Genomic DNA, 15,379 nt, shown 5'->3' on the forward strand with positions numbered 1-15,379 from the left:
TTTCTCTTACGTGTTCTAATTCCTCTCTCCGGCTGCCGTTTCTGTGCTGCAGCAACTTTTTTCCTTCTTAAATCTGTTATCCCAGAGGTGCTACCACTGTCACTGGTGGGCTCAGCCTTGGCTGGCAGTGGGTCCGACTTGGAGCTGGCTGGCATTGGCTCTGTTGGACATGGGGGGAGCTTCTGGCAGCTTCTCACAGAAGCCACCCCTGTAACCACCCCCTGCCAAAACCTTGCCACACAAACCCAGTACAGTTCGCTTTTAAACAATGCTGTAACTTAATTACTTGGGGAATTTAGTTTGAAACAGCCCAGGTTTTAAAAGAAATAGTAATAAATATGATTTTGATTTAATGAAGTTTGGGGGTTGCTTTTTTTTTCCACAGTGTTAATGCCACAGTACAAATCCTATCTGCACTGGCATTCCACTTCTGCAAGCAGAAACATGCATACATGGTTCATTTCAGTTTCATGCATATCAGCAGGCTGAAATGATTGGTTTGCATCAGTAGAGCACTTCTGTCCTTAAGGTTCGCGTTACTGCAGCTGTACCCATGTTGAAATTATGTATGTCTATATGTACAAAGGAGGCCTCAGCTGAAAATATGTAGAAGATAACGTGCTACAAATGTGCACTTTATACACTCTGTTCAGTTAACTTCATGATGTAATTGTGGTTAAGATGTATAATTCTGGGACAAGCACCCATATCCATTTTTCAGCAAGTTACTTTAAACATTGGGGATTGGATTTGAGGTTTTGTGTACTTTTATCTTTTTTTTAACAGAGAGACCCAATGGAGTGGTTTGGATTCATTTTGTTTAAGGTGTAGCACTCCTCCATGACTGAACAGGGAAGTTATAAATGCAGTTAGCCTTTATGTGCTCTTATTGTAGCCACCTACATCTTATTATTAGTAACATGCAATTACTCTGCTCTGTTACGTAAAACATGGATTTTTTTTTCTTTTTTGTAATTTGCACATACCTAAAAACTCTGTTACTTTGACAGTAAGTCCTCAGGCAATCTGACCTTCAGTTTGCATACAGCTGAGGGAGAGGCAGGGGTGCTCTTCAGGGAAGCAGAAGCAGACTGTAGGGCATCATAGGAGGCATAAGATAACTGCTTTGGTGACTGGAGAGAGTTCCATCTTGAGCTTTTTCCTCAGCGAAGTATGTTGAAGAGATCTGTATGTGTCGTGCAGAGAATATGCTGACTGCTGCTTCTTCAAACGGAGATTGCTAAAGCACTGACCGTGCACTTGGTGAGCCTATAGCTGAAGAAAGCCTAAGCTTTAATGCAACTTTGATATTTTTTGACTAGGGGATTTCAGCTTCCTTAATCAGTTCTTTGTGTAAATGTATTGTATTTAGTATAAAATCCCACCTTGTTTTAGAGAGTAGGAATCACGAGTTGTGTTTCATGCTACAGGGGGATATCAAATGGACTGGACTTCTGGTAAAGTTTCACCAGTTCTGTTTTGTAGGTGGACTGTTCCAGCAAAATCAGCATAGAAACTTGAGTACTAAAGTAAACACTATATTTGGGGAAATTTCCTCTTCAGATGGTTTCCTCCCTCTTCTCTCATCTCACACTTTTTGTCTGAGATTCTGTGGGAAAAATGAACTCTGTCACTTTACCTTGTGGCATAGTTCCGGTGTTGAGCAGACCATTTATTCTTTGTCTGTTAAGAATTATTCCAAGGTAAACACTATAATCTTTAGCTCAGCTAGTTTGGCTTCTGCTGACTTTTTTTTTTTTTTTTACCCTTTAGTCCTGCAAATCTTTTGACGTCAGATCTAGAAGTATCTGATGTGTTACGAGGACCATGCAGTGTTTGCAGTGTATGTTTACAGAGAGCTGCTGCAGACTGTTGGTTGGGTACTTTGCTGGTATTTTCTTGTCTGTACATTACTCACTATATGGTAGCTTTACTTAACTGTAGTTTTGAAAGCGTGATTAACAGTTGAATTCTTTGACCTTTAAATATGATGAAGTCACTCTGTGATACATTTATGTCAAGAGTTTTTTCAATACTGGAGCTTTCCATTAATAGCAGGATCTTAATTTGATTTGTTTAGCCATCATAATCTTAGGCTGGAGCATTAGCTTCACCCCAGAGAGAATAATTTCTATACACGTCATACAGCTGCACTGAAGGGGTTGTATAAAACAAGCTGAAACTTTGAGTAATTACTCTACAGTATGACATCTGCATATTTCCACATTCAAATAGTTCAAAAAACTGAAAACAATGGCATTTTAAGACAACCTCCATTCATCTGCTCCCCACATGAAACCTTTGTCTCCACCACAGGACAAAATACAACTTCTCTGCTAAAGCCAGAAGCAATTAGGCCTGGCTAGACAATGAGAAAACCTCCAAACTATTAAACCATAAAAGTGGAAAAAACAGAATGTTGTGTTTTATTGTAGGTTCGGGAACTGCAAACACGTTTGCAAAGTGTGCAGGCCACAGGCCCATCCAGCCCAAGTCGTCTCACTTCTGCCAATCGACCCATCAATCCCAGCACCGGAGAGCTGAGCACAAGCAGCAGTAGCAATGACATTCCGATAGCCAAGGTGAGCTATTGTGTGTTGCAGTAACACTCCTCATTATCTGGGAGAAGCAGGCTTCATTTTGCACAGCTGCTGTGCAAGTGTGTGATTAACTGGGAGATAGCTAGAATCCCCAGAGTTTTCTGGGGTCCTAAGCAGGCGCATGAACTTGAGCCGCAGAAAAGCGCTAGTTAATTAAGCGCTAATGATTGTAATTCTCCCGGAGCACAGGTGTCAATTTTACAGCAGTTTACTTTGGGTTTGCAAGTGTAGTCAGTGAACAAATGCATTTTGTGTAATCGTTATGGAGTGTGGGTTCCTGTGTAACCTATGCAGCATTCTGACTTACAGATTGCTGAAAGAGTGAAGTTGTCAAAGACAAGATCAGAGTCTTCATCATCTGATAGACCTGTCTTAGGATCAGAAATCAGCAGCATAGGGGTAAGGACTAGTAATTATGTGCATGCATGATACCTTCTGAAGATGACCTGTGTTCCGTGAAAAACAGCATTGTTTTCTTACTAGATTAATATATGAGCTAACTGAAAATACTTTAAAAGTTATTTTGAGAAAAATATTTCAACAGAGAATATTTCACCCAGTATTAAGATCTGATAACTGATGGCTAGAAAACACTCTCTGAGTGACTTCAAGAGGGTAATTTTGGAGTAAATTCCTCCAAATTACTGTTCTTAAAGAAAAGACTGTACAGTTGCATTTCACAACTTGAATCAACAGAAAACTGAGTTCTGCTTTGTAATGCCAGTGTAAATCTGTAGTGCTGTTGTTACTGTGTGTTAATACTTGTTTCACTGAAGAACTTAGCTCTGACCTTTTGCTAAGCTTTCAAGAAAGTAAAAATAACTTGCATACTAGGCTTTTTAAATGTATGATGAAATAGTGGACTTCACCCTTTGGTTAGTAGAATTTTAAAACAAAATAGTTGTTTCTTAAAGTGAAAACTTGTAAGTGTTCTAGTCAATATAAAATTCATAGGAAAAAACTGAATAATGAATGCCTTGAAGTGAGTGCATGCAAGCAAATGCAGTTCTCAATGCAGACTGCCTGTGGGAGGAATCCAGTGGTTATCTCTTCACAATGATCTATTAACTGCCCTGTGCAGGTGTCTAGTACTGTGGCTGAACATTTGGCACATTCCCTCCAAGACTGCTCAAACATCCAGGAAATCTTCCAGACTCTTTATTCACATGGATCTGCTATCTCTGAAAGCAAAATCAGAGAGTTTGAAGTGGAGACAGAGAGATTAAATAGGTAAGGTTGAAAGTTAGATATGCTCAAATGTGTTGTCTGCTATTAGCTTTGTTAAAGTTACTACTTGTTTATCCTTTCTGAACATTTCTTGGTTCAGTCCCAGCTCAACTGTGGCAGCTGCAGATAAACATGGAATGTAGTTGATGAAGAGAAGATTGAATTGTATGCTAAGGATTCTTTCCATTAGTATGACAGTTTGGTCACGCATTATTAGATCAGCATGGCACCTTCACCTGTGACAATTCGCACTGTAGAGTGTCCTTCTCTATGACTGACCAAGTAGACATGGCATCTTTTTTCATAAGACACATCACTGCTAGAAATACAGATTCCCCTAACTTATTCTCCGTCATTCTGGAATTAGCTTTCTTGGTTTTGTCCTGATGAAACAAAATTACAGCATTAACTTTATCAGTGAATGTACCAATATATGGTAGTGTAGTACATACACCAGTAAATAGACATGTCTGCAGAAGAAAGGTTGCAGCTTTCTGGTTGCACTTAAAATACTGCTGATGTTAACCTTCAATAAGCTCTATAAAAACCAATGCTTCATGTCCTCTTCAGCACATAAAACTGTGGATCAGGAGCATGAGAATTGTGTCTCAGCATGTTTCCTTTCAAGTTCTCCCTTCCCCACAGCTATCTCAAATTTAGTCTGATCAGTACAATATATCTTTTATTAGTAGCTCATGTTTTTGTAGTGCTGCAAAATACACTCTTTCTTTTCTTTTTTTCTTTTTTTTCTTTTTTTTTCTCTTTTTTTCTGTGCACTGCACAATTACACTTTGACAACATGTATCCTCATAGGAGGTTTCAAAGAAGTTATAGAAGGTGAAGCATCTGAGAGTTCTAGCAGCTACGAAAGTCAGGGCTTTATTCTGATTGCTGAATAAATGGTATACTAGCCCTTCTTCTTCTTGTGTTTGTTAGGAAGTCAGTGATTTTAGAGTTCTAGATGGCACTGATTTCTTCATTAGCTACCTGTCCAAATTTTGAAATAATTTGCCTGTTTTCAGTGTATGTCCAACTCTGAAGATTAGGCATAGTACATTTATGTGTAGTGCAGTTATCAGCAGTGAGAATAAACAATAATACTGATATTCTGAAGTGTCATTTTCAGATTCAGAGCCAACCTCATTGAGCAGAATATTACAGTTAAGTTCTGATATGAGCTTCTGTTTAGCTATTGCCAGAACTTTCGAAGATTTCATTGCCTCATTGAAACTTCGTATTTTGAAAGTTACCTCTCTAATCACAGCCAAAATATTACTTCAAGTGAAACACTTATTCTGGATGTTCCAAGGAAAGGGAGCATTTATGCAGCTGCATGACCCCTACACACACCCACACATTGCACTAATGAGTATGCCACTTAAAACAAGACACAAATGTGGCAGCAGGAAGTGAGGAATGGAGGCAGAAAAACTAAGCAAAAGGTTAATATGAAACTCTCCTACTCAGTCTTGTGGCTACAAAATAAGGGTACAGCTTCCTGCTTGCTGCTGTTGCACAGGTTTGTGATTACATTTTATGGGAAGGAGAGGAGAAGAAGAAGCTGTTCTAAGAGAAATTGCTGTTCTCTTGGCTCTTGATATGGGACACAGATTTGCCATCTTCATTAAAAACCTGTGTAGACCAAATGGTATGTGTTGTTTCAAATTACTGTTGTTGTAGAGTTTACAGGACAGTGTCTGGAAGCTAAGCTTGAAGGTTGCAAATTCCTTTCTTTTCTACAGCCGTATTGAGCACTTGAAATCACAGAATGACTTGTTAACTATAACACTGGAGGAGTGCAAGAGCAATGCGGAGAGGATGAGCATGCTTGTTGGGAAGTATGAGTCCAATGCCACAGCCCTCAGGCTTGCATTGCAATACAGGTATGTGCCTATGCAGAGGGTGTCTCAGACAGAAAAAGAGGGAGTGGGGGAGACTTGATAGAAGTCTTTGATGGGGAAATTGTTGGTGTGCCATAGTAATACTGTTTCTTTTTGTTTCCTCCCTGAAAAAATGGCCCTTTGGTTAAACTACTTGACAAACTACAGAACTGAAGTTACTGATACAAGTGTGTTTCAGCTGTAGTTCACCAGCAGTAGTGAACTCAATCTAATAGAAATATACAGATTTATCTTTTAATTTTTAAATACTGAATTAACATTGAATTAGGGGTTGTGTGCAGGTTCAAACTGTCCCTGCTGTATCCAGTCTTAAGATACAGGTTCTCTGTATTACGTTAGCACCTTTCACAAGACCAGTGGACCAAAGGGTAGTATTGTACTCCACATAATTCAGAGCGACTTTATGTTATGTCAGTTGGAAATGTGGATGAATTGCTTGGTATCTGGTTACAAGTATCTAAATTTGCTTTAAACTATATGTAAAAAGATGGTGTCATTTAACTTCTTCAGCTGCAACTAATTTGGAACAGGCAGTTCTGGTCTTAAGATAAATTGTGTGCCTTTTAAAGAATGTATTCTGTTACTATCAGCCTTGAGCAGATTACAAGGAAATATAAATTGCAAATATGTTTATTAATATATATATATTTTCAAAAACATTAGAATGCAACAGGAATGAGTGACTCAGAACTGTATTTAGAAGCCATTGTGTTGTAAAGAGAAAAATCTTAGAGACAGGACAGTGCAACAAGTATTTTTCTTTTCTTCTTACTATACTTTGTATAGTATAGTTACACAGTAGAGTATAGAATACTATATTTTGTATAATAAGAAGGCAAGCAAAAAGTTTCTCAAAGGGATCACGTCGACCACCATTCATATTGTTGACTGTTTCAAACACGCTTCTGGAGCTTACTTCGCATCAGGTCATTCGGTTCTATTTTAACTTGTTACCTTAGTTGAGGCCAACCTGGGACCATCATAAGGAAGGAAAGACTGTTGAATGCTTCTGATAGCAACTATGTGTGTTATGCCATTTAATATCCCTACTGTTAGGCAAGTAGTAGGGAATCATGCAGTTCATAAGCTACCTCTTTTTCTTGGTGCTATTGCAGGTATTCTTCCCCTCTAAATTGCAGATCTATTTTGTGTGATTTTTGTTTTCTGTATTTTGTTTCCTCTTTTAGTGAACAGTGCATAGAAGCATACGAGCTGCTGTTGGCATTGGCAGAAAGTGAGCAGAGTCTCATTCTTGGGCAGTTCAGAGCTGCAGGTGTTGGTTCTGTTGGTAAGATGTCAAACGATCACTTTATTTAATGGTTTTTTTGCATGTCAGTTAGCATTAGAGTTAGTTGTAACAGTGAATCATCTCATGACCCATCACTTAAGAATGGTCTCCAGTCTTTTCTTGTTTTTAACTAAGTAAACCATTTCACACACCTAAAAACAGAGGAAAAGGAAAAGAGAGACAGGAATTAAATCATAAAATTCACCAGCAATTTAAATTAACCTACCTGTACTATCACAAGGGGATGCCTGTTCTGGCAGTGGTGAGGCTGCTACAGCCATGCAACTGTAGAGAGTAGAATTACTGAACAGTATGAGCATATGTGGCTTGGGGCCATACAGCTGTGGTAACTGCAAGTACGGATTTTATTTGAAGCAGCAACATTGACCCCCTAGAAACTGAGTGTAGTCTTATGAAAAAATGGGATTAAGACAATACAAAGGTAGGGTTGAGTAGTTACCAAAAAAAAAATAAATTTGCTCTAGTTTTTCACCCCACATTTTACCTCTACTCTGAAATTTTAAAACATTGTATCTTGTTTTACTGTGTTGTTGGGGTTATTAGCCTATAGGTACTCGGTTTTTCATATTTTGTGCATAGTTAATCTTGTGGCTAGATGTTGTTTTTAAATATGCTGCTCACTAAGTAATGAATGAGCTGCTATGATAGGTACAGTTCAGAAGTGTTTGGAGGTTGACTTTGCTGCTGGCTCCACTTTTCTGATAGAAAGAGGTGTTTACACAATAAATGTTAACCTATGTTTTATAGTCCCATCCCTTTTACTGATAGGAGAAGGTAGCCATAGTAATCTTCAAGTAGAAAGAGGGGAAGCCTTCAGAGGGAGAAGAATCGCTCTTCATGCTGTGCTAAGATGTAGTAACTACCTGGTTGAGACAGTATTATAGTGCTAGCTTCTCAGGAATCACTGAAATGTAAATGGAAAGCTTTTAGAGACAGAGTGACCATCTGGCTTTAGAGCCACAGGACTGACATGATCAGCTGCTTGTTTCAGATGACTAGGTGCACTCAGCCCACAGTTGCTGTGCTGCTAACCATGGCCCTTAGTTTGTATCTCTCCCAGTGCTAGAAGCAGGCCCTTGTCTACCTGTCTTGGCCTGTGCAGTGTGTGCCATATGCTAAACATTAGAGTGGATGCCTGAGATTTTTATCCACCTTTCTTCCAGCCTCTGGTCATTCCTTTCCACAATGTGCTACTAAGCTTTCCCTGCTGGCAGAGATCAGTGGCCAGAAGAAGTGAATTAATTTAGTCTTGGATTTTCTGTTCACATAGGTGGCAGAAAAAGAGCTTAGAAGGGAGAAATACTTTGGGTTTGAGTAGGGTTTCATCTCATGTGCATTTTATGAAAGAGCGTGTAGTTTAGTTTTTATATAGGTGTCTGTCTACAGCTCTTAATTATGGTATTACCAGTTACAGCCCCGTGGTAGAAATAGTGCCAATTTCCCGTTACATAACACAGCTTGGAGGAAGTTGTGTTTGGTTTATGTACCTTTACTTCACTGTGAAATTTGATTAAAACACCTAGATAACATAGCAGACTTTTGGTTTGAAGATCAGTCAAGTTTTATATCAGCGTCTGTGAGTGGAAAATTCATGGGAGTTGCTTCTGCATCACTTAGAGCTGAGCATATCCAGCTGCTCGTAACAGAATATTGTCCCTTCCTTTTTTCTGCATTAATGTTATCTCTAGTGCATGCACTTCACTCAGCAAGCGTGAAGTGTGGGTAATTGGTCTTTGACTCAAATAAGGATGAAATTAAAATCTGACTTAGAGTGAACTGGTTTTTTTTTTAATACTCTCTAACATCTTTGCATTGTGTGTGGTAAAATATGAATATATTGTCACTTTGTTGAGACTTTCAGGGTAGCCACTAATGTGTCTTACTTTAATGACTTGACTCCATCTGGAGTTAGGACTATAAGAATAGTGACACTGGTGGTTTCTGTCCTGCCTCTGCTGAAGGGATGGCTTACCAGCTGTATAGATGCTGCATAACCACTAAAAATTATAGGAAATTAATAAACACCAGTGGTAGTTTTCTTTTGTTTTAGTATGCATGACTATAAACTCTGAAAGGCTGTATGTAAGCAGTAAGGGAATTCTTCCAGCTGGAAAGGTAATCTGTAAGAAGGTGTTCTGCAAACCATTAGGCTTGAGATAAAGGTGCTTGTGAGAAAAAGCACTGGAAGTGACCGCACTGTGAAACAGCACTGGACTGATTGGACTAAGAGTTGTAATTTAGGCTGAGGCTTTTCCAGTGTATTATTAATTTGAACATCCTAACCTAATCCTAATGCACAATGTACACCCTTACAAACAGACAAGCTAGTGAAGATAAAACATCACTTAAGACATGTACCTGGAGCAACAAGTACCTGGAGCTTGTAGCTGGGAGGGAGATGCATTGAGGCCATTAGCCCAGTTGCCACTGATGCTCACACAGAAATGAAGTTACTTTTACATCACAGATCGGTAATTTATTGTCATCGTTTTGGTATAAACTGAGAGCGCATAGAAGCATCTCTACTCTTGGCTTAATTTCTATCACCCTCCTCAAAGCTCTGAAACAGATTGTTTGCTTGAAAACTAGGAGACCAGACAGGTGACGAAAACATCACCCAGATGCTTAAGAGAGCTCATGACTGCAGGAAGACAGCTGAGAACGCAGCAAAAGCCTTGCTGATGAAACTAGATGGGAGCTGTGGGGGAGCCTATGCAATCACAGGCTGTAGCGTGCAGCCATGGGAAAGCCTGTCATCCAACAGCCACACAAGGTAACTGCAACTCTTCTGCTCCTCTAATTCCCAAGGGTTTGATTTTAGACCAGAAGTTATGTTGTATTGTGTTTGCTGACCTACCTCCCTCACCTCAGTCCACTGGCTTCTTTGCTTTGATTTGTAAGTCACCATGCCTCAGTGGTCTAATTGTCTTCAGGCTTTGAGCAACTCCAGCCAAGAAGGATTTTGCATAAATTTGTTGCAAATGAGTGACTCTGAACTTTGATCTTCCTCATAAAGGGCAAACCCATTATGTTTATTTTACTTAAATGACTTTCTTGCTGTTTTATTGGAACTCAAATCACATACTTCTTACTCATATCTATTGTATGCAGACAGCACAGACATACAGAGAACCAGAGATCAGAAGTATGCTTCCATCAGCGTTTTGGAGTCCTCAGGAATTGTTTTTCTAAATGTTGCAAATCCAGCCATTTTATTTTAAACCATTTCCTTTCCCTTCTCATTCTGCTTTGCCCCCCTCCAAATTCTTCCCTTCCATGCTATTCTTTTGCACATGGAGTGACGAACATCATGACAGACAGAGTGGATTCTTCCAGGAAAGGCTGGATATTGCAGTTTTTCTGAAGACCTATAAAATAATGAAACCTAAATGAGCTATTATTGCAGAAGTGTTCCAGTTCAAATACATCTGCTAGCAGCTTCATTTTGAGTTGTTGCCTGCCTGCAGTGTAATTGTACTGTGTGCAGTGAATGTGTGCTTGTGTCTGGATACGAATTTGGCAAGCATCCTGGATAAATATAGATTAACATTCTTCTTTTTAAAAGTTATTTTGGTTTCTCAGATTCACTCTAAAACTTCATTTTAATTCAGTCTTTGAGCCAGTTCTTTATTCAAATGCTGTCATTTTTTGACACTTTTAGAAGTTTATTTTAGTACTATATCATTTCCTCTTCTTGCTGATGCCTCCTCCAAAAGATCTTGTTTCCTGCCATGTGACTAGCATGGAATAGCTAAAAAGTGAGCAAAAGGGTAACCTGAGGGAACAGGGTCCAAATGTGAGGTAATTTTAACATTTTATTCAAAGAATTTTTATGGTGCACTTTCAGTCCAAGAAGGCTGTATCTTTATATAGAAATTAATGTGGTAGCATCTGCGCTTGTTAACACATTGATCGCTTATTGTACCGAAAGTATTTACTGACCTTGGAAAGAAGTTATACAAAGCTGTTTCAAATACTTGACTTGCCTCAGTCTGCATGCACTTACGGCATATCTGCACCTGCATGTGAGTATGTTGTAAGTGGCCACATGTAGCAACACCACTACCTCGGCTGAGCTTGTTTTTCCTTTCTGTTATTTGGAAGGGTCATTTTCAGTTGTTCATAACTAGCCCAGTGTTTTCCTTCCTTCTGAGATACCTGGTATTGTTCAGGGCATAATTTTTTTTTTCTTGAAAACAATTTAAATCTTTCCCAGTTTTGACAAGGGAAATTGGCAGGGGAGGTGGGGGGTGGTGATAGTGGTTCTGTTTTAGTGTTTGTTCTCCTAACCTTTCACTGAAAGTGTTTGGTAGGAATATAGTCTCTACAGTCCTTGCTTTGTTGAACATCATATTTGGTTATTTGAGGGGGAGGTTAAGGGAGTAAGGTGTGCGTGTTTGGGGAGGAAAATCATCCCTCATGCTCATTGTTTACTGTGAACTTTTGGTGGTCAGCTGGCAATGTGTGTATGTGTGCACGTAACGTGTTGGCTGAGTAGATAAAGTTTCAGCAGAGTATGATTAAAATGGCATAGGTTTTCAAATTTCATCAGTATAAACTGTCATGAAATGTGAAAAAAGGCAAATGTAAATGCTTGTGTGTGCAAGAGAGGTGTTTTAGCTTGAGTCATTGTCATTGTAGGGTAATTTCTTCTGGCATGAAGCAAGATATTGTACTGAATAAGGTAACTATTATAATCTGCTTTGATATATGTGCAACATTAGAGCGAAAAGCTTCTCTCACTCAGCTGAAGGGCACACAGCAAGTAAGGAACGTGTCATAGGGGCATCCTGATCAGATCATCACTTACATATTGTCCTCGCTTCCCACCCCTCCAATGTAATTTGTCTCTGTCTAAACATACATATCAGTGAAAATATTTTTTTTACCCTCTCCATGAAATACAAATCTTCTGTTCTTTCCTTATGTTGTGTTCAAGTGGTATGTGGTAGAGGTGTTTTCAGATTTCTCCTTCCTGTGGACCCTGTCTCAAAATAGAGGCATCCCTTCTTCAGCTTACAGACACATGACACTGTGCCAGGCTGTAGATGGAAAATCTGTGTTGATTCAAAGGGCACACACTTTTCTATATTTATATCAGTAAATGTTCTATTTCAGGTTTAAAAAATTGAAGATTTTGTCTTTAAGTCTCCTTTCGTTATCATTCTGGATCTTTTTTGTTTCTCTCCAGGACACTGCTCCTGCTTTTTGGAGTTATCCTGCCTGTGTTGCTAGCTTTCTCAACCCATTAATGTGTGTTCCCTTGTGACTTGGCTCCCTGCTGCTCTAGACTGAGGTCCCATTGCCACAGACCTCCAGCCTTGTATTATTCTTTGATGTTGATGGTTTCCATTTTCCTTTCTTTTCCATTACAATAGCAATCCAAGCAGAGATAGGATAGCAGACTGTGGATTTCTAGCTGTTCCTGCAGGCTTAATTTTTTTTTTATTTGTCTTGAAGAACTTGGCAGTCTATAAAACTGGGGAGTAGAACAAGCCCACATCACTAGTGAGTGCTGTGTGAACCACCATTTGGGGACCACTGCACTGAAATAAAAACATTTTTACATTACGTGGTTCAAGCATACGCTGAATCTGCAAGACTGATCTTTTGCCATAACTGCTCTAGCGTTGCAGGCTTTTAGTTGCAGATTCATATTGCTACCTTTTCCCTTTGAAACCAACTGAGTAAAGAGGTAGTGGAATGATGAAAACTCTCCTTTGCTGAGACTTGTGACAAATGAGTAATTTGCCCTGCTGTTTGAAATCCTGTAGAATAGAGACTTATAATGGAATTGTTGACCCATCTTTAGCTTTGGCATTTCAAATGAGATTCTGAATGTCAAATCACTGAACACATTACTGAGAATAAATGCTTGGTGAGCCACTAGTGACAAGTGGTTAAAGACTGTGAAAGGGAGCAACTGAAATGAAAAGAAATTAAATGCAATGAAAGAGCATTGCAGAGCTTGTTACTGGTGAAGTGAATAAAAATAATAGCAACTCATTTGGCTGGCAGCAACACAATAATGTTGCCAATTCATTTTTTGAAACTAGAAATAGGTCTGCAGTGTAGTTAGAAGTCATAATTATTTTAATGGACAGAAGCTAACTATAGAACATAAATTGCCAGCAAGGTTTGATTGTACCTGGAAAAGAAGGAAACAAAAGAGAAGTACTCCAGTTGTAACACTGACTGAAAATGGTGGATTTTGTTCCTTACAGTGGTAGTAAGCCCAATCTTACATCTGGATTAATGGGGGGGAAGATCTGGTCTCTTACATGCAAAGGAAATTCTTTTCAGTATTACACAGTGTCATGAAATATCTGAACTCAGCCAAATGTAGGACTATATCTCTCATCAGAATCACCTCAGGTTTCAGATAAGTTGCTGACAGACAGTTATCTTGGCTGAAGCGTGAAAATAAGTTATTTAGAAATATCCCAACAGGTATCTTAATGTTATCTGCATAACACTTCATTGCTGGACTAAACTAGTCGCAGAAGGAAGCAGGGTAGTTTCACCAAAGGTTCTGATTTCAGCCAAATACACTGTTGTTTATCTTTTGGCTGGTTGGAGTATTTTTTAGTTTCTCAGGAAGTTACTGTCTTTCAGCATTGTGCTGTTTCAGATCTCAAGCCACAATGTTCACCTAGAAGAGGTTGGCCCATGTATACTGTGTATCAAATGCATTTTTTAAAGTGTAAAGTTACATGCAGACATTCAAACAAGTTTCCTGAATTCAGTTCTGACAGCGTTGTTTTAGTTCTATCAACTTTTGTATTATGTGCAGCTTGCTGAATTGCAGATTTATTTACTGACTTGATTTTTAACAGATGAACTGAAGTTTATACAGGGTTTTAGGGACAGAATTTTGTAGCATAGAGAAGTTACACAGAGGCACTGTTGGAAGCCTCATTTATATCCATCTACTGCATTTTATACACACACATGTACATGCAAACACACACATGCAGCAAATAAAACTGCATGTTATACTATACCAACCTGCATATTTTCCACAGGGTGTATATGAAAATTAATTTACATCATCCAGGCATAACGTCATTGTAAAAGACTTGAGGGATGAAGAGGATGGGAAGAACATTTCTCTTTGCTTGTTGTGACTACAACAGGAGTGAGAATGAGTAGATTGATGTTGTATTCCCTCCAGGTGTGATGAAATTGTGATCCTTTCTCTATCCTTACTTACATGCTTGAGAAATGAGAAACTGCACATCTTTTGCAACAGTTTCATGTGGTTTCTTGGAAGAATGCATTATGTTACATATGCATTCTGTCAGTCTGTTTTCCTTTGTCCTGATTGCTGTTAGAAGGGAAAGCAGTATCTGAAATTCAGGATCATATGCTCACCAGCTGTGGGCCCTTAAATAGAGGAACTCTCATTATGGCTGTGGGGAGCTGTATGGTGGGGCTTTGGGGGGAACACACCCTAGCAGATCTGTGCTGTGAGAGTTCAGAAACGCTGTGGCGTTGCTTCTGTCCCTCATCATGCAGCCTCATTTTTACAACAGTGCAAAGTGGGCTTTGTACCCCGGCTTTCTGCAACCCATACTCCTTCCAGTCTTCTGGGTGGTGGCTTGCTGCTAAATGTGGGTGGAGAGGGAAGATTCTTGTCCCTTTATGTGCTGGCTGAGACAGGTTCCTTGCTAAGCTCCCCTTGTTTCTTAAAAAAAAAAAGAAGAAGAAGAAGAGGAGCAGCTTGCTAGCAATTCACCAGAGGAGCCAACTCAGCTGCAGACAGGCAGGCGGGCAGCCAGGACTGAAGTAAAAGCAGCCTGAGTATCACTGGCAACAACCCAAACTGCCTTCCTTAGTTTGGACTGCTCTCCCCTAAAATATACGTGCATAGCCATGGATCTTTAAGGGCAAGTATCTGTGAGTATCCAGTGAGTATGAGATCCAACACAACTTAACAATAGACTTTCAGCATTTTTGCTCAGGTTTCATTCCCTGCAGGAGAGCTAGGTTTTCTTTCTTTTGCAAGCAAAAACTGAGATGAGCCATTTGTGTCCCAGGATTTGAAGCCTGTGTAGGCTTTAAAAGCTGTCCTTCCTTCAACAACAGCTGTTTTACATTTAATCCAGAAAAGCTGTGCAATTGCTGTCTTTGGGTGCTGAGGAAACTTGCAACATGACTTCAGTACAGAATTAAGTATTTCTCACATTGTCTATCCCCATAATTTTTATATCAATATCTGCTTCAGAGAGGTATCTTTAGACTCTGTATAAGGAAATTTTATTAAGTGTTTCGAGATTCTCTAATGAAGAACTCAGTATGAACAAAACTTTGTTTCAATCCGAGTTTCAGTGTGATGTAGG

General features: G+C 39.3%; 2 protein-coding genes across 4 annotated transcripts in view; one reads left to right on the forward strand and one right to left on the reverse strand.

Moving 5' to 3' along the window:
• The window catches only part of MCC (MCC regulator of WNT signaling pathway), a 220,625-nt gene that overhangs the window by 181,093 nt on the left and 24,153 nt on the right, over positions 1–15,379 (forward strand). For all 3 annotated transcript variants that reach the window (XM_049794828.1, XM_049794827.1, XM_049794829.1), the window contains 6 exons: positions 2,436–2,582; positions 2,910–2,999; positions 3,682–3,830; positions 5,570–5,710; positions 6,916–7,016; positions 9,627–9,810. In XM_049794828.1, the coding sequence (XP_049650785.1) occupies positions 2,436–2,582; positions 2,910–2,999; positions 3,682–3,830; positions 5,570–5,710; positions 6,916–7,016; positions 9,627–9,810 (812 nt within the window). The remainder of the gene's footprint in view (positions 1–2,435; positions 2,583–2,909; positions 3,000–3,681; positions 3,831–5,569; positions 5,711–6,915; positions 7,017–9,626; positions 9,811–15,379) is intronic.
• APC (APC regulator of WNT signaling pathway) overlaps positions 1–15,379 on the reverse strand; it is a 317,483-nt gene that overhangs the window by 75,652 nt on the left and 226,452 nt on the right. The window lies entirely within an intron of this gene.

The sequence above is a fragment of the Accipiter gentilis genome, chromosome Z, assembly GCF_929443795.1.
Source record: "Accipiter gentilis chromosome Z, bAccGen1.1, whole genome shotgun sequence".
Taxonomy (NCBI): domain Eukaryota; kingdom Metazoa; phylum Chordata; class Aves; order Accipitriformes; family Accipitridae; genus Astur; species Astur gentilis.